The sequence below is a fragment of the Falco punctatus genome (genome assembly GCF_963210335.1).
Source record: "Falco punctatus genome assembly, chromosome: 1".
NCBI lineage: Eukaryota > Metazoa > Chordata > Aves > Falconiformes > Falconidae > Falco > Falco punctatus.
In genome coordinates, this window is record NC_137580.1 from 27,020,536 (window position 1) to 27,036,944 (window position 16,409).

General features: G+C 45.7%; 2 protein-coding genes across 9 annotated transcripts in view; one reads left to right on the top strand and one right to left on the bottom strand.

Moving 5' to 3' along the window:
* The window catches only part of KLF3 (KLF transcription factor 3), a 29,373-nt gene extending 22,959 nt beyond the window's left edge, over positions 1 to 6,414 (bottom strand). For 2 of the 5 annotated variants that reach the window (XM_080399405.1, XM_080399409.1), the window contains exons 1-2: positions 5,899 to 6,414; positions 1,723 to 1,761 (exon numbers count right to left, since the gene is read on the bottom strand). The gene's annotated coding sequence lies outside the window, so the exon portion shown is untranslated. Of the gene's footprint in view, positions 1 to 1,722; positions 5,875 to 5,898 lie in introns of those variants that run through there. The other 3 variants (XM_080399406.1, XM_080399408.1, XM_080399407.1) reach the window with 2 other exon arrangements.
* A 141-nt stretch (positions 6,415 to 6,555) lies between these two features.
* The window catches only part of LOC308068592 (uncharacterized protein), a gene marked incomplete at its 3' end in the record, with an annotated part of 65,235 nt that continues 55,381 nt past the window's right edge, over positions 6,556 to 16,409 (top strand). For 3 of the 4 annotated variants that reach the window (XM_080399454.1, XM_080399455.1, XM_080399456.1), the window contains exon 1: positions 6,556 to 7,679. In XM_080399454.1, the coding sequence (XP_080255580.1) occupies positions 7,358 to 7,679 (322 nt within the window). In that variant the 5' untranslated portion in view covers positions 6,556 to 7,357. Of the gene's footprint in view, positions 16,168 to 16,409 lie in introns of all 4 variants that reach the window. The other variant, XR_013930021.1, reaches the window with a different exon arrangement.

The window sequence follows — 16,409 nt, forward strand, 5'->3', positions numbered from 1 at the left end:
ACCAAGAAAAAGAGTATTTCTACAGGATTCTGTTATTTAGTATTTCAGACTATTTTTGCTTGTTATTGACTTGAAAATCTTTTTACACTCCTTTCAGAACTGCAAGCAACCTCAAAAACCTGTCTTTTTGCAGAACTTGTGCATCATAACTTTGCTGACTTTGTTTGACCTAGAACTGCTTTAACATAGTAATTTATCAGCTGTGTACCAGACTAATCAGTATTTGCATTAAATGTACAGTACTGCTGTTGCAGGCTCTTTGAAGCCACACACCTGGAAATAGCTTTCTTGTACGTAAACATCTTGGGCAAAAACAGTCTTGCAGTGCTCATGAAGAAAATGCCTTCTCTACTGAGGAAAAACTAAGCCCATGTAAACCCTCTTCAATCTTCAATTCTACATTTACCAAACCTAAGGGAGGAAGAAAAGCTCTTGAGGCACCTCCATTAGACAATATTCTCCCTTATCGGGGCAGACTGCTGTCTGGTTTCCTGTCTCAAGCTACTTCTTAGAAGGAGAAACAGTCTAGTAAGGATGAAAGATCATACTTTTGAAAACAAGTGAAGTATGTGGAATGGTATGATAATCTTTCTCTTCCAAACTGAACTTTGTTTTGTTGCGTTTTTCTTAAGAGGTTAATTTTCACAATAATTTAAAAGGTGAAACACACAAATCCTATTTTTGCATTATGAGGGGAAAACGGCAGCAAATACTGTTTTCTTACATAAAGGGTTCTGCTATTTCATGAAACAGACATTCAACATATTTGATAGTATGGGGAAGAAGAAAAAAAACTCTAATCCTAAAGAAAGGAAGAGTACATTTATGAATAATAGTCTAAATGATTAAGTTGAATGAGGATTTGAATACAGGGCAAATGTCAATGAACTTCTATGTACCTATGGAAGTGGGGAAAAAACCTAACGGGGAGAAGAGCTGGATCGTGTAGTGGGTACAAATGAGAGTGACTGAAGTAGCTTAGACTCTTTAATAAAAAGTAGAAAGTCTGTCATGCCTTCATAGATCAAGTTAGTTTGTTGGTAACACACACTGACTGCATGATAGGCAGACCACGTGGTTTGGGGTTTTTTTCCATTCTGACTTAGTTTACCATTGAAAACCTGTTAGAGCTTTATCTTTCCATTTGGCTGATCTATGCTTACACTTCCCTCCCCCGAGAGATACCAATGACTACAAAACCCTCAAAGGAAGCCTTGGCATCAAGTGAATGCTTAACAGGGAAGGGTTAAATCTCTCCTAAAACCAGCCCTGCCAAACTTCATATTCTGGATTGGAAGCAACCAGCCTTGGAATGAAAAGACAAAGCTTCAATGCTGACAGCATAAAAGAACTCTAAAAGACCTCCTGTTAGCGGTGTTAATTAATATTAAAAAGTTGGTTTACAAAACTATTGTAATTTTAATGTCAGTTCCTGATTTTGTAGAACTTCTGGCTACAAAAAGGTGTGAACCACAAAATTTACTGCATTTATTATACACCAGTTTCCAATATTAAATGCAGTTATATGCAACACTTTTCCTCTGTCATGGGAAGAAAGATTAAACATGTCTGAAATCCTTTGTGAAATTCACAGTACCAGAATTAAGATATTTAATCAGGTTCTGATGGGTAAACTCATCCATGGTTGGATGAATTAACAGAAAAACAAGTAAGTAAAACCAACTGAGAATAAAAAACGAAAATAATCGATAAACAACTTACCAAAACCGTGTGGCCAAATACTTCTTGTTATCTCGAGTTCTGAACAGACAAAAAACAAGTTGATGTAAGGATGTGCATATAATTCAGTAAAAATTATTTTTCACACACAATTAAGCCCTGAAAGAGGAAGTTTAAAGCATGTATCTCAGATCCTTCTTAAAAGACAGCTGTAATGATTACAAGAAGCAAATTTTTAGCATCCAGAAGAGCAACAGCAGGAACTAAAAGATTACCTAAAAAATGAGTGAAAGAAAGGGGTAAAATGAAAGGGTGGAAGTATTTCTGTGTGTACAGAAACAATGCATATTCCGGCCCTAAGTGACACAGAAGAATAAACACTCCATCTTGCATTTTCAGCCAGGGCCTGATTCAAAGCCCATTGAAGTTAATGCAAGTCTTTCTCTTGATTTCAATGAGCTTTGGCTTGGGTCCTTTAGCTCTTCTTCTGTCAGATCCAAAGCAACAGAAACATTTATGTTCTCTTTCTGAATTTCCTCTTGATGTTTCTCTACGTCTGCCTGCAACAGGGTGGGGGGACAAGAAAAATATAAAAACAGGAATAAAAAAATTATTTTTATGCCTTCAAAAATACAAAATGTGGGACAGCCATACCTATGGTATTCCAAAGAAAAAATAGCCAGCAGTGCCTCATTTTCTGTATTACATCTGGAAGCCAATGACTCTTCTAGTTTCTATATGAAGAAAATACCTATTCCTTTCGAGATCTGGAAATAAGAGTGCTTCTGGTGGCCATTCAGGTTGGGTAAGGGCAGAAGCCAAAACCCTCTTACAAATACGAGCCTACACATGCGGATTCTCTTCTCACACTCCTTTGATACCAGTGTAACTCTGTGACTTTAATGGAGCTATTCCAGATCTACCGATGAGCAAGTGAGAGCAGAAAACTGGCTCACAACTTTTGGAGACTTGAGTACTAGTTTTCAGTGAAGGGAGTGAAGCTCTCCAGTTCACCCCCATAACTATACTGGAGTCGAGGGCGTATGTTAAAGGTTAACTTGGGAAACCTCATTATGACATAACACAGGCATCTTAAGCAATCGTTGAGTGTGTAGAGACATGATAACTCACTGGGTGGGGATTGGGAGTTGAGGGGCAGTGACAAGGGGCCTGGATGAGGCTACTGATCTGCCAGAAAACAGCCTGAAACAGGAAAGAGCACCACATATGCCACTTGGAATGTGTGACGCAAACCCCAGCCTTGAAACAAAGAACAGGAAACAGCTCTGCTGGCTGTGCTGGGGAGAAAGCACAGAGAAACATTTAGGCGGCCCTCCCTGACCCTATATTCATGAGCAGCTGGAGTCTTTTAAAACAACAACAGTGGGTGGAGGTGTTTGTTCATTGGGTGTGAATAAAAACACTGTCCTTATGCAGGGGCCCTGCCCTATTTACAAACAGGCTCCCTTAACATAAGGGAACAGGAGATTTTTAGACACCACAGGTCATGATGATTAGCTGGAACCTTCCCTAGGACTAGCTGGTTTATTACTGTATTTACAGAATGCCAGCAGCTAAACAGAGCTACAGCTTCAGGACATCGAATAGGCAGCGCCCAGCCTGACAGCAAGCACCTTTGCAGACAGAGCTAGGGCGATCAGACCGCTGCAGGAGTGGTTTGTAAAGCCAGGTGTTGGTCCTGGACAGTCTTTTGTTCAGCACTGCTCAATAGCTGAGGACCAACGTCATTCAGTGCACCCGCGAGTATTTTTCTAAGCTATCACATGCTTAGCCTTCTACATCCCTGTTTTGTATGCAGTCACCCCTCACCTCAGGATCTGATTTTTCTGTGGTATAATGCTTTTATTATTGAAGCACCCGAATACACAGCTGAATAAATGAAATAAACTGACATGAGGCAGAGGAACAGTGCATCTTGTCTAAATGTCATGCAACCAAGTAACTTTGACATTCATTTTCCTTTAAAGCTATGGTTTCAAATACTCTCTCTGGACTTTCATACTTTGCATTCGTTATTTATATACCATGGGTGGGACAGCTAGTATTATCCAATGTGAGAATGTGTTACAGCAAATTACGTGGACGAGTACCACAGCAACACTAATAATTGCACTAATAACTGCTGCAGGGTTTCATGGCTGGAGTTTAACAATGCACACGAGGTGACAACTGGCTAGTACAACATCTACACAGCAATGTGTGGGTGTGGGTTTTATGCCAATAGTATCAGTTCCTTACTTTCTTCATACTGAATATCTGGAAATGTAAGTAATTTGGTGGCTGTATAACTCCCATCTCTTATTACCTGAGCCCTCGACTAATCTCACTCACATCTACATCACTATTTATCTGTAGACTTTTGGGGTTGGCTAAACAGGTGCTGCATAGGTCAAATCTTCACAGTACCTAAAAGCTTCCTTGCAGCTCTGCTGTTTAAGAGAAAATTCTGCTTGGTTTCTCAGGGAAGGGAGAGACCATTTAGAATCTTCCCCTCAGTCTCCCCTGAGGTCTTTAACACAGCTATAATGGGGTGTGAAGAAAGAAAAAGATGTATTTGCCTGGTTGGGAAAAAATAAAAAAGGCCACTCAAGTCAGTTTCAGGGTTTTTTTTGTATTTTGATACTCGACAAAGTATTATTAAAAATACAAGAGGAAAGTTAGTTTGAACTAAATCTCTCCTGGGTCATGCAGGATTATCAAATCCATAGGCAATCCCTGTCACACAAGAAGCAGCTAGTTCCTCCATAAATCAAGACAGTGTATCTTGAAAGTATCCTATAGACAAGTCACCAGTGAGCCGCCACGTAATCCTTTGTTTTCAATACAGGTAATAAGCATTTATGGGTGTTAGTTTAAAAAAGTCTTGAGAGATATCAGCCACCCAAATCCAGCTTTTCCCAACAATAAAACCTGCAGAGTCCAGCTCCACAAATAGTGACACTTCCTGAACTTTCAAAGGCGAGGAACCAAATAAAACACAGCAGACAGTGCAGGTAAAGTACCCGAATCACCAGGGAAATACACAAAACAACTTTAATGTATTTTTTTTCACGTAACTCTGGAATGCCCACTGGAGCCGTTCTGAGATCGGTCTTTCTGCCAACCGCCCGTCAGGTGCTGCGATCTCCCAGCGCTGGCTCCCACTGCCGAACCTTCCTTTTCCAGAGCTCCCCTAGCTCTGCCAGGCACTCACCTGACAAAGGCCCAAAGCAGATAACCTCCCTATTCCCATTTCAGCTTTAGAAAAAAAACCCAAACCCAATCGGCATCCAGAAAAGGCAAGCTAATTACGTTCGTTATTTCTGACTCCACAAAACCGCCGGGCAGTCCCAGGCGTTTTAACTTCGCCTGCATTACGAAATGCTTGTAAGCACGGTTAGATGACAATACCGGGGTAGATTTTTAGGAGCCGCTCTCACCCTCGACTTCACCGGGAGTTAAACCGGGGCCACGGCGCCGCCGATCAGCTCGGCGCTGCCGCTGCGACACCGCCCAGAGGCGACCTCCCGCCCGGGCATCTCCCCAACGCCTCAGAGCCGAGGGAACCCGCTGGACTTTTCACCTCAGCTTCGTCCGGCACGGTATTGCTCGCGGCATCCGCTGACACCTCTGTCCCCCATCCGAGACAAGCCTGTCACACCCCGGCGGGAGGTCGGGGGCTGCGGCCCCCTCGGCGGGAGGGCGGCTCCGAGGGGCGGGCGGCCCGCAGGACCTCCCGCCAGGGGCAGGAGGGCGGGAGGCCCCGGGCCCCCTGCCACGGAGCGCGGCCGGCGGGGGAGGGCGCCGCGGGGGTGGCGGCCCCGGCCCCGGGCCCGAGCGGCGCCGCCGGCCACACAGGTGCGCTGCCCCCCCGGGCGGCGGCGGCCGGGCAGGACAGCCCCCTGGCTCCCGGCGCCCCACCGCGCTGCCGGCCACGCGAGAAGTTTCACAGGCGCCGCGGAGGGAGCCCGGCGGTGAGCAAGCCCCCGCCGCCCCCCGAGAACAGTCCTCCCCCCTCCCCGCAGCTGCGGCCCGACGGAGACCCCGGCCCCTTCGGCCCCCGGCGCGACAGTGGCTCCCGCTCCTCCTGTTGCCGGCGTCGTCCCATCCCCTGCCGCCCCGGGCTCCGCGCCGCTCGCAGCGCCTGGAAACTTTCCTCCTCCGGCACCGCCATCCCGCAGCCGGCACAGCGCGGCCCGCCCCCCCACCCCCACTTACGCTGGGCGGGTGGTACGGAGGGCGCCGGGCCTCCGTCGGCTCCCTCAGTGCCGGGGGTCGCACTAGGTGGCGGAGGGCTGGGGGCACTCCAGCGGCACCGAGGCGCAAGGCCGGCGTGTCCCGCGTCCCCGCGGCTGAGACGCCTCGGCGGTGGCTCTGTGTCTGTGTGCGAGGAGGAGCTGCCCGCCCGCCGCCCTGCCTCCCGCCCTGCGCCCGCCCGCTCGCCTTGCCCCCGGGCTCCTGGCACCGGGCCGCGCTGTCACATGACGCCGGCGCCGCTCGCCCTGCCAGGCTCCCCGGGCCGGCGGGGTGAGTGGCGGTGGGAGGGTCACGGCGGGGAGCGGGGCCGGGCGGTTCCCCGCCCGCGGGGTGGAGGCTCCGCCGAGGGGCTGGGGCGAGTCACCGCGCACTAACAGCCGGGTACGCACTGACTCCGCGCTGCCCGCCCTGCCTCCCGGGGGCAGACAGACTCGCACAGACACTAATTATCCCCAGCAGCGCGGGGAGGGAGGGGAACGGGGCCGCCGCCGCCCCGCTGACAAACCTGCCCGTCCAGCTGCTCCTCCCCGCCCGTGTGTCAGGCAGAGGCGTGCGCCTGGCACCCGGCCCCGCAGCGCACCCCTTCCCCTCCCTCCCTTCGCGCCCACCCCGGCCGACCTGCGGCGGCGGCAGCAAAACAACAGCAACACCCAGCGCCCGGGGGGAAGGAAGGGAGGTGCTCGCTCTGGGGCGCTGCCGCCGAGCTGGCTTCGCCGGCGGGGGCTGGGAAGGAGAGCGGGGAGGCGCGGAGCCGGGCGGTGGTTCACCCAGAGCTGCTGCCGCGGGGCTGCCCGCGCCGCGCCCCGTCGCGCCGGAGAGGTGGCCGGGCCGGGCCGCGGCCGGGCGAGGCGAGGGGGGCCAAGGCGAGGGCCGGCGGCGGGGCGTGGGGCAGAGGCGTCGGCCCGCCTCCGCCCCGGCTTGGCGCCTCGCCCGACTCGGCCGCCGGGATTGCCGGCTGCCTGAGGCCCCTGCCGGGGTGGTGCTTCTTAGGGCTGCGATCAGCCCGTCGGGCCCGGGTGCGCTCCCGCCGGGGGGAAGCGGCGCTGCCAGCTCCCCCCGGCTCGCCCTCCCGGAGGCGCGGGCGGCGGGTCGGCCTCCCCGCGCCGCCCCTGCCTGCCCAGCCCCGCGGCTGCCACCCGCCGGGGGCAGGGGTGTGTGTGTCCCTGTCCGTGTCCCCGTCCTCCCCTCTCCGCGCCCCCTGGCAGCTGCAGCCGCCCTGCCCAGGCGGCGGCTGGGCTGAGGGGCCCGGGCCGCCCCCGGCGCCGAGCGGCTCCCCGCGCTGCCGGGGCACCGGGGCACGCCGTGGCGGCGCGGGGGTGAGCTTGTCCCAGGACTGCGCTTGCTGCTTGAGACCGTTTTCAGCGGGGTGCACTGACGTACCGCCTGTGAAACGGGAGCCCCTTATCTCCATACTCACAAGATGGATCGAGGGGCTTCGCTCAGAGCAACGCCTTTTAAAAAAACCATCCTGGCCTACTGTCTCGACTCCATCGGTCAGGGAAAGGTGCTGCCACTGATTCACTGTTTTGCATTTAAGGTTGTTACAGTGTGCCACAGAAAATTAAGTCCTCTCCTCACTGATGTATGGCACCTAAAAGTGACGCCAAGGTGGAGGCAAATGCTATGCTTGGCAAGGCCCTGTCCTACAGTGCAAACTGTGCGGAGGGATGAAAAGCCAGCAATGCTTCTTGTGGATGGAGTCCCTGCAGGACTCCGATCACACGCTTCGTCTCGTGGGCAAGGTTAGTGGTAGGTGCTGAGCATCTCCAGTTCCATAGGATCCATCTATGTATTTAACTGCCTGAATAGGACCCTAATGTGACATGTCAGGGTCTTGTACATTTGCATTGAAATTTCTGTTCTCCTTGATTATTATTAGCCCAGCCAATAATGCTGTAAAAGCAAAACAAAGAGGGAAGGGAAAAGGATTCGGGAAGTGTTTTCAAATGCTGTGTGCAGGCACGCATTCGGTCTATGTCTTTATTTCTAGGATGTTTTAATGCATCCCTTGACTTAGCTTGCTAGCCTGTATGGCTTTAAAAAGCAAACTTAGACACCAGTCTGAAGCCCTGAAGGGTATGACTCAATGGCATAACAATAAATTGTAGTATCTCCTGCTAAGTAATTACACCGTATCATGTCACAACAAGGTATTGTTGAAATACTATCATGTAGCTCGTAAAGTGTCATTTTTTTATTATAAGCCTATAAAATAAACAGAGTTGCTGTGTTAAAACATAGGGACACAAAGCATTTCATTAGACCTGTGAAAAGGAGCTGTTGTAGTTTTCTTGCATGAACATGCTCAAGATAAAGTAGTTATGTTCCAGTTTTGCATTCTTTTTTTCTGGGAACTAGCAGAGGTTACACAGCTAACTAGAACCCTTAGGTCAGAGGCAGAGCTGTTTTGATGTCAAATCATGAGAAATGCCAAAATATTTAGTAGTAGCTAGCATGCTGCTCCTGATAAAGTCACTGGGGTTTCCTGCTGACTATTATCTAGGTCTGGCCTCAGATGAACCTGTTCTAATCAGCTGTAATTTTACTGTTTTCTTGTGAAGTCACTTTGGACTTACGTTGGCAAACAAGAGGCAGGACTGGGAATGATGCTTTTGTGGTGCCAAGCAAGATTGTACACCTGTCAGCATTTTGTTGCCTTCCTGCATTTGGTTTCATACTTTAACAGTTCAAAAATTTGAAGGAATGTTCAAATTCTGATGGGACTAGAACCTCATAGATTTTAATGGGAATTGAAAAACCAGGAGGGAGAAGCTGGGAACACACAGAGTCCTTGCCATCTGGTTAGCAGACCCAGCAGTTTTAACCAGGTCTGGAAGTGTTTCTAGATCAAAGGGCTAGCTGATGGCAGCCCATAACATCTTCCAGCACAACACCTCCCCTCTGCCCATCCTCCCTGCAGCGTTTCAAATGTTGATGTGCTGAATGATTTCTTTCTCAAAACAGGAGTAAGAGAAGTGGTATGTAAGTCCGTGCTATTGAAAAGATAAAGAACATTGCTTGGGTGTCCTTTGGTTTGTGGCACATGGCATGAGCCCTTGCCATGATAGGGAGCATTTGACATGACGGAGTCTTAAGGATCCATACTCCCGAGCATTAGGGAGTGCTGGCACATAGAAATTTCTGATATAAGCAGACAGGAGGTGGTACATAGAGTGGGTGAAGAGAAAGTATGGATCTTTGGCTTGAACAAATTGGTCTTAAAATATTGAATGCAAAGGATGTCTGTTAAATGACCAAATCCAGCCATGGTGAAATGAACCCTTGGTACAATCAGCTAAATTACCACTGTGATGAATGTGACTGAAATTGTGCACAAATTTATGCTTCCCAAGAATCAGTTAAAGACAAAAGAAATAGTTAAGAATTTTGTGCACTTTTTCAGTCCTTAGTGCAACTTCAGTTTATGGGCTGAAGTTGGAATGATTTGCTGGTCCCAAGCAGTGCAAGTGTTAAGCTGGCATTTCTTCCAAGTTTCTCTGTGTTACAAAATGTACTATATTGTCAGTGAGTGGTATTTATGCAGGGAAAATGTCCACTGGAATCAGTGGGCTTTTTCCATAGTCCACAGATACAGAGTAAGTCATAGACATGTTTGAGGTATTTGGACTTCTGTGTATAAACTTACTGTGTTTCTGCAGAGTTTCAGGTCAGATAGTCACCTCGTACATCTGGTGCTCACTGAACTGCTTCTGGAATGAATGAGACAGAGGTCGTCACATAGCCAGCAATATTCATTGTTTTTTGTTAAACACGATTTACAACTTGGAAGAACCGTAAATTTCACACTTAACATGGTATTTATTTATAGCATCCAAAACGTTTAATCTCAGCAATACAGTGATGATACAGGAAGGCCGGTGTTGTAATTTCAAGTTTTTAGAAATGTGGAACTTGAGACACAAATAGGAGTTTAAATGATTTATAAGCTTAGGTATGTCTACACTGCCGTCACAGACATACCTGAGCTGGATTTAAACTAGTCAACTGGGAAGCTGGTAGCAATCCAGCTGTGGCAGCATGGAACTTGGAGCTGGCTGGAAAACATGCCCAAAAATCGGGTAAATGCTTGAGTGGTTAGGCTGGCCTGAAGTCAACAACTAGACTACCACTGGTGCCCAAGCTAGCTAATTTAAAGCTTGCCTGGATGCGTTTACACTGCATTGTAGTCACATCAGTTGTGACTACAGTATAGACATACACTCCTGTGAATTCTGTGACAGTCCTGTCTTATGGCAGACAAATTTTCATGCTGTTCTGGGAGCTGGGAGCCGTTGTGGGTAGTGGTCCCTGGGAGAGGCTTTTGCAGGTATTACAAACCTCACAGTACAACATCAGATGCGCTTTTATTGCGTTGAAACTTCCCATATTGAAACAGTGGGCTCTCGTCTTGTAGCCACTGGGGCACGCGAGCAATCCGTGAGTCAGTCTGTGTGTTTGCATAATTGGGACCTTATTGTTTGCTCGGAGGAAGGGCAAGGCGGTGGTGAGCAAGCCAGGCTCCCGGCTCTGGCACGCAGGTGCGGGCAAGAGGAAACCACCGGAGGAGCTTGGGCAGAGCTGGTGCTGAGGTGCATGGGGCCTAGGGCAGAGGCAAACGCCCCAGCCCCTCCCGGCCTTCCTCCTGCCCACATACGCTGGGTGACGAGTCCTGCTGCCTGACCTGGCCCAGGTCCCTCCTGGCCTGCCCCTTCCTGTGGCCTGAGGACCAAGGCAATTGCTGTAGTTCCTCACTCCTGAAATGAGTTCTCATTTCGTGCAGAAACAAATTTAAAACACCACAACACAAGGCTCTTTTGTGCTCAGCGCCTCGCAGAAGGAAAGGATGGACAGCTGCTCTTTCTAGTTAAAACCACTGAGTCGCACATGACTGCTTTTAATAAAAAAACAACCCTCCGAGGGTCAGCCCTCAAGCCCACTGCAGCAATCAAAATTACAGAGTCAACATCTGGGGACTGGGAGTGTGTGTGTGTTGAATTTCTTTTTACATGTTGATACTTTTTGAGAATAAGCATGTTTTTGTTGCAGGTGTAACCTCTACTGAAGGCTGCTAGGCTTGAGTTACTTTATTTGAAGTGTAGAAAGATTGTTGTATTAAGTATTGATGTCCAAGATGTGGTTGAGGGACACTTGAGATTTAGATAGCAGAAAGAATAGCAGCAATTTTGGAAGTAATAGCAGATATATATGTATAAAGATTGTTGGGTGTGGAGACCAAATTCTCAGCAAATTTATGCTGACATGGACTCAAGAGGAGATGTGAGTGTTGATGTAATTGAGAATACAGTCTTACAATCTGTGTAGATGCTCTGTCTCTTACTACTGTTCTTGAGCTGTGTTACTATAATGTCATTTTCCTCAGTACTGGGGCTGGAATTTCTTCTCAGAGTGTAGGACAGGAAAAAGATGATGTGATTTGCTCATACAAAAAATACATGTTTTCCCAACAGAAAGCAAAGGGAAACACATGGGTAAGAAGTAGGTTACTCTGTTCAGCTCAGTTCACTGCATATAAAATGTAAACTAGTCTGCTTATGTAGTTGTTGACTTTCACTGTATAAAAGAATTGCTGAGTGTTCCAAGATATGCTGTGAAAGTCTTGAAAATATGGAAAGTCCAGAGAAGTAATTCTGCTCTTTGCTATTCTCAGAAAATCCTGCTATGTGCCAGTTAGAAAGTCAAATCGTTAACAGATGGCAGTTGACTTTGCTGTGCAAAAGGTGATTTAGATATATCTGTATCTACATCTACTGAGTGTCCATATCATGTAAAAGTCACTTTTGACTTTGCTGAGTCAGGCAACTCGATGGAATGCCAGATTACTCCTAGGAGAAAAATAGGTCTTGGATCTTCCAGGAGATAGTTAAGGCTATCTAACTATAGTAGCCTATAGTTAAGGCTATTGTACCTCCAGTTATTATTTATTTTCTTTACTGCTGGGGAAATAGAAAAAATTTAAGGTTTTCTGTTACTGTTTTTTGGTTTAATTAAAGCATTTCTTTCCCCACTTTGTCATGTTTTATAATGTATGGCTTCAACTTTATATAACTTGACTAGGACACAGTTTGACCTTCAGAGGTCTCGTATATCCAGAGATCACAGGTTTTTAGGTGTCCTGCTAGAATGGGAGAACAACTTTGGGTCTAATTTGGGTGATTGAGAGGTGTCTTCAAATATGGAAGATGCTAACACACATTTTTGCATTTTTTTCCTCCTTTCACATTTGGGGAGTTTGTTTGCTTGTGCAATTTAAGATGTACCATCAGAAATTAAAGTCCAGGTCTGACACAACTCCATTGACTTGCTGGAATTTACACAGTCACAAATGACTCATAATGCTCAATATTCAAAAAGAGCTTCCAAAACCATGTTTTTGGGGGGTAGATTTTTTGTGTATGTGGGTTTTTTTTTCCCCTTTACAAAGCTGGTACTGCTTAAAAAAAGTGTACTAGCACAATTTGAAAAGTTAATGTAGAACTGAAGAATATTGTATCTCTTTTACTCTAATGTCATTAAATACTTACTGAAAAGTTAGCACATTTCTTTGCTGAATTGAGAGGTCCTTAAATGACTTGCCAGACAAAGAATAGCCTCTTTCCTTTGTCTGAAGAGATGTACTGAAGTTGGTATGAGATTGGTTCCTTCCCTTGCTGTTTGAAAAAAAACTTTGCTGAATCTGACCAGTTTGGACTACTTGCCATCTTTAGGTTGGTTTTTGTATATTAAAAACATGTATCAGTATATTAAAAATATCTCTGTAAAAAAAGTGTTTCAGTAAATGCTGTGACAGCCTAGAGAAGAAAGTGTCAGGGAGACCTAACAGCAGCCGTCCCCAGCACCTATGGAGAAGTTACTGAGAAGATAAGGCTGAAAGCTGAGGAACACAGTGTGAGAATGGGAGACAGTGGTCATAAAATCAAGGAGGCAGGGGAAGTCCAGCCGAAAGAAGAAAAAACAGTCTTTTGCAATGAAGTTTTGGAACAGGTTGGCCAGAGAGGCTCTTACATCTTTTCAAAAGGTTTTCAGGATCTGACTGAACAAAGCCTAGACAAATCTGTTCTGAATTCAGAGCTACACTGAACAGGACATGGGACTAAATGACCTCCTGAGGTCCCTTCCAACCTGACCCACGGTGTGGTTCTGTGATTCTGCATTGAGTACCACTTTTAGGGGAAGATAAGGATCATTATGTGCTTTAAAATCAGGCTGTTCATGGCAGCCACTACCTATAAAATGTTGTACTTGTTAAACAGAAAACCTGAATGAAAACAAATTGCAAGTTAAAATGACCATAATGCAGACATTAACAACACGATAAAGGAATGGCCAGTGTCTAGTACTATATACTCCAGCAAGAATGGTATCTGTTGGTTAAAAACAGAGAATAAGTGCTGATCTCTATTTTAACCATCAATACCATCAATTTTTGTTATTTAAAAAAGTTTTCCCTTTGCTGCATACTCTTAAGTAATAAAAGCAAAAAACATTTGGGAAAGTAACATCCTTTCAAAAATATTTTTTTTATATATGTCAACATGTCTAATTTTTTTAACATCACTGCTGTTTTCATGACACTTTCAGATTGCTTTTGTAAAGAGATGTTATTTAGAATTCCAATGTACAAACAAAAACATTAATGTTCTAGGTGATATCAGCTAGAGTGTGAAATATAGTCCCCTTGTATGAAATGTATTTCTTCGCTTTCTGCACAGACACCAAGTAATACCATTATTGATCCACCAATTTTAATGAAAAGTTATTTGACAGAAAATTTTAATTACATGCTTAACAATACAGTTTCTGTAGTAAGGAAAAGATATCTTTCTATCTGCAGAACAAGATTCTAAGCACATAAATTAATGAGAGAAAACAGCTGTTAGAGGCCTTGCTTTGCCCACCCGTGCCTTACACTTCCAACTTCAGTGTGAAGCATAGATGAAATTTCACTAATACAATACAGGAAAATACTTTGAGACAGTACAGCCAGCAGAAACTTGAGATGAGGATTATCTTGTAGGTCTGGTTTTTCATCCTAGCTAGGGTGTGTTACCTTAATAAGTAAGCCAAATAATTACTTATTTACAGATTCAGCAAATGGTAAGGTCACACTGGCATTTCTGAGCGAAGAACCACATTGAACTGATTGGTTAAAATGGCCTGAATTTATCTGAAATACTCTGGTATTAGTTAGAATTCAAACAAAGTCTATGGGATTGTAAAAGAAAAGGTACTGGGGTAGCAGGGGATGTGGCCAGAACATCCAAAGGCATGGGGGTGTACTACATAGTTATGCTGCTTACAGCTCAGTTTATTGTTCAGGATTTCGTTAAGAAATACTGAGTGACATTAGAATGACATGAAAGTGAAGAAACTATTTCACAATATGTGCAAGTCTTCCAGTTGTGCTCATAGTTTTTTCAGTACAATAGGAAAAGCATTTGTACAGTGTGTTTCGCCAAACACCTTCGTAATTTTTCATGAAATCAGATAAAACTTGCACCAGAAAAACATTTTCCAGTCTAAGCTTAAGGGAAGAGTCACCATTTCTGTTCCTTAATCGACAACACTTCATGTTACTATTACATTTTTTTAAATGGCCAGGTCCTTTTTTAAGTCCTCAGCTTTTCAACGTGCATTTTGAGACACTTTTGAAGGAACCAAATTGTCATAAAGAGAAGGAGTCAGTATGTCCTAGAAATTGTTCTCTATTGGCATTTCTAAAGGCAAACTGGGCTGCTTTTTGTTCTTGTGGGGCTTTTTTTGTTGCTGGTGACTGAAGGAGGAAATAGAATTGAAATGTCTGTATATGTAGCTGTGCACTACAAGCACTGGAGTCATGACCACCTACCTCCCTTCTCAGTGCTGCATGATTTAATCTCCCTCTTTGTATTTACCTAAACCCTGTCTTTTAAGTATGCAAATGCAATGAACCTGTGTCTGACCTGTTTTACATTATTTGGGAAAAGTCTACTAAGTTAAGTGGACTAACCATACACTTTTTTAAACTGGTGTCAGAGGCTGTTCCAAGTACTGTACTGCACACATAGCTTGTGAATACTCAGATCATTGAAGAGTGTCTGAATGGCCTTTGTTTCATTAAAAACTGCACATGGGTTAAAAGCCCCAATATCAGTATAAATGACATTTGAAGAGCTGTGAGAAACTGGGGTGGCAGGTATATGCAAAAAAGACCAGGGAAGGTGAAACAAGGCTTCTGCTCATAAAATCTGCCAGCCTATATTGCCACGTGATGTTAATTAGTTCTTACTCATTTGTGGTCCTAAATGACTGTGCCTGATGTCTCTGTCTTCTTGAGCTCTGTCCTTGTTTTACTGAAGAAGCAGCATCAGCATCAGCATTGGTACTGGTTGTAAAAGGAGCATTTGCAGTAGCTGTCAAGAAAGGCGAGACTACAACTGATGCTAGTTTAAACAAAAAAACAGTTGGGCATTTTATATGCCTGCGACGCAGGGAATCTCCATTTCAGCTGTCTTTTTCATTGAACTTTGATGATAAGCATCACATACTCGCTAACAGAATTTCTCTTTGCTGCATTTCTGTGAAATAGGGAAGCATGATCACCATTTCATTCATGGAAAACAGAGAAAGTATTAGCAGGGAAGTGTGAAAATTACAGTGTGAATCGGTAGATGCTCTGTTAAATGTTCAAATGCCTGTCAGTTTGGAAATATGGACCTAGACTTCAGTGTTTCAAGGGGTCAGGAACTGAACCCACCTTTCTTGAAAATACTGAGAAATCAATGAACCGTCCTTCTCCTTCTTACATGCTGACATCCACTTGGAATTCAGCTGTATTTGGCAGAGCAGTAGAGAATTGATGGGCTTTGAGGATAGTGGACTTTTTCTAAGTAATTTCCAAAATTGTGAAAATGATGGTGAAGAAGTCAAATGCCTTTAAGCACTTACAAGTTGGTTTAGAAACTTCTTTTTCCCTACCATATGATAAAGAAATATTCATGAGTAATAGAGAAATGCCTGAGGCCACGAGCATACCACCGTGGTTAGGTAACTTTGCTCAGAGTTTGCTCTGAGCAAGCTGGTGACTTTTGAACTGTGCTTAGCCAGCCACCACCGCAGGTCTCGGCACAGGGACAGCGCTGACACGACAACTGACCAGCTCTGCTTTTTGAGCTAGTTAGCTGGGCTGCACGGGCACGTGGCACTCTGGGCCTGCGGTTAGCTTCTTCCAAGGTGGGTTGGTTTCTGTGCACACCCCTGTCCTGAACAGTCCAGACACATGCAATGTACCTTCATTACTGTTTCCAAGCTGTGGAATGTCTGCTTGTGTGTGTTGCCGTCTCTCAATGTCTGAACAAAGTCTGCTATTACCCTTTCAATATTCTTAATGACTATCCTATGACTAGTTTCACCCAATCATTCCCAGATGCTTCAGCCACATTCAGTCCCTTCTGGGCCACAGGGCAGGCAGACAG